The following is a 1,838-nucleotide window of genomic DNA, read 5'->3' on the forward strand; positions in this document are numbered from 1 at the left end:
TTCGATGATATATGAATCTATGGGTAAAACAAATGATTTCTAGTTGGAACACTTACATCAATGTCAATGGAGAAGTTGGACACTACTTTAGATCGCCTCAGGGTGTTAGCCTGGGATATTCGCTCTCTCTCATCCTCTTTGATCTGACTGTGACGCCCTGTCCATCATCCTTGAGAAAAGCAAAAGGCCTAGTGGACCACCTCACCCCCCTCCCCCCAGTCAGGTTGGAGGAGGATCTTCCATCAATATCGAGGGAAGTTTGTCCAAAATTCCTAAGTTGTTTGAGGTACCTTCATAAAACACATTTACTGCGATTTTTGTGTGGAAATTGTAATGTCTCGTGAGTCGTTGTCTTGGATTGGTTCTCATGTGCTAGACCACAAGGTTCAACCATCTACTAGTTTCCAAGGCTGGCGATGGCGGCGCTCTTCTGTGTCATTCCCTTCTGGAAGGCACGACCGAGGAGAAGCTTTAGACCTCTATGGCTCTATCCGCTACCCCTGGGAGAAACCTTAGCTCAGTTGATCGGATGCAACGCTCTTGTGTCGTTCCTCCCTTTGGGGCATCATTCTTGGAGGTGTGCATAGGCTCGAGGGACTAGTGGATGGCTCCTGCCATGGAGCGGCGGTTCCTCTGACGCATCTACGATGTGGAGTCTTGGTGGCGTGGCGCTGCAGGGTCTCGGTGATGGGTGCATGATGATGGATGCACGTAGGAAGGTGGCATTGTCTGGCGCCGTGGTGGCGTCGACGACATGCTTGGCACAAGGTGGATGCGTCAGTGCCTACTCTGAAGATGGATCAGTGGAAGACGGTGGCGACGACCTCTGCAGTGTGCGCATGGGGAGCCCGTTGTGAGTGTGCCGGACCGGTGTGTGACCCAGACCCGACAATTCGTCTTGGTTGGGGCCTTCGGCTTTAGATGTTGGGCTTTAGTGTGAGGTCTGGGTACGTGGCCCTGGCAATCTGCACCCCTTCATCAAGTGGATAAGAGTAGCGACAGATGTTGCCAAGATGGTAGACTTATTGATGTATTGCTTTGTAAGGTCTTGATGAATAATTAATAAAATGGCTGCATGCATCGCCCTAATGCAGATGTCGGGGGTCATCCTCCTTTTGTTTTTCTAATAATATTATGGAAGCAATGATAGCATTTCTAGCAATAACAATCATGCTTCATGTTAAAGCAGGACGCGGTACATGCATTTTAGTTTGATCCTCGGTACTAGCCTTATGTTCAATTTGACCCAATGAATATGCATATGAGAATAGCGCATTGGACTATTTATGTAGTTTTTCAATAGCATTAATACCCTATCTATGCAACAGTGTAATCTAATTGAGGGAATTAAGTTGAGAGGGATTTGTTCTCACTCCGTAAATATGTTGGTAAAAAAGATCCACCATTATTTTCAAGGTGTTAGTTGCATTGCTGTTGCGAATATTAGGTAGGTAGCTGGATGTGGGATTTAACTTGGTCAAATGTAAATAAATATAAATAAATTTTTATATCCACCGTGATTAATAAGCCATATCTGAATGTATAAGACTATGATATCTTTTCTATATCACTAAACATTAATGACGCTTCCGAGTCTATGAATTGTATGTATGCATATGCACAAGATATCAATCTCTTCTCATTAATGAATCTATGCAAATGTATCATATATAATTTAATTAATTTTCCATAAGGAGCACAATAAATGCCATACATGTTTGTTTCTTTTACGACCATTTACACCTATATATATATGTATATGTATATATATGTATATATATATATATATGTATATTCTATTTGCATACCTCCCATTGCATCCTTCTTGAAGGATAGTG

At 42.9% G+C, this 1,838-nt stretch overlaps 1 protein-coding gene across 1 annotated transcript in view; it reads left to right on the forward strand.

Annotated features, from left to right (window-relative positions):
• Nucleotides 1-647: 647 nt before the first annotated feature.
• Nucleotides 648-1,838, forward strand: part of LOC119320700 — a 3,874-nt gene continuing 2,683 nt past the window's right edge. Inside the window, exon 1 of the mRNA XM_037594673.1 lies at nucleotides 648-831. Coding sequence (XP_037450570.1) covers nucleotides 648-831 — 184 coding nt within the window. The remainder of the gene's footprint in view (nucleotides 832-1,838) is intronic.

This window comes from Triticum dicoccoides, chromosome 6B (assembly GCF_002162155.2).
Source record: "Triticum dicoccoides isolate Atlit2015 ecotype Zavitan chromosome 6B, WEW_v2.0, whole genome shotgun sequence".
Lineage (NCBI taxonomy): Eukaryota > Viridiplantae > Streptophyta > Magnoliopsida > Poales > Poaceae > Triticum > Triticum dicoccoides.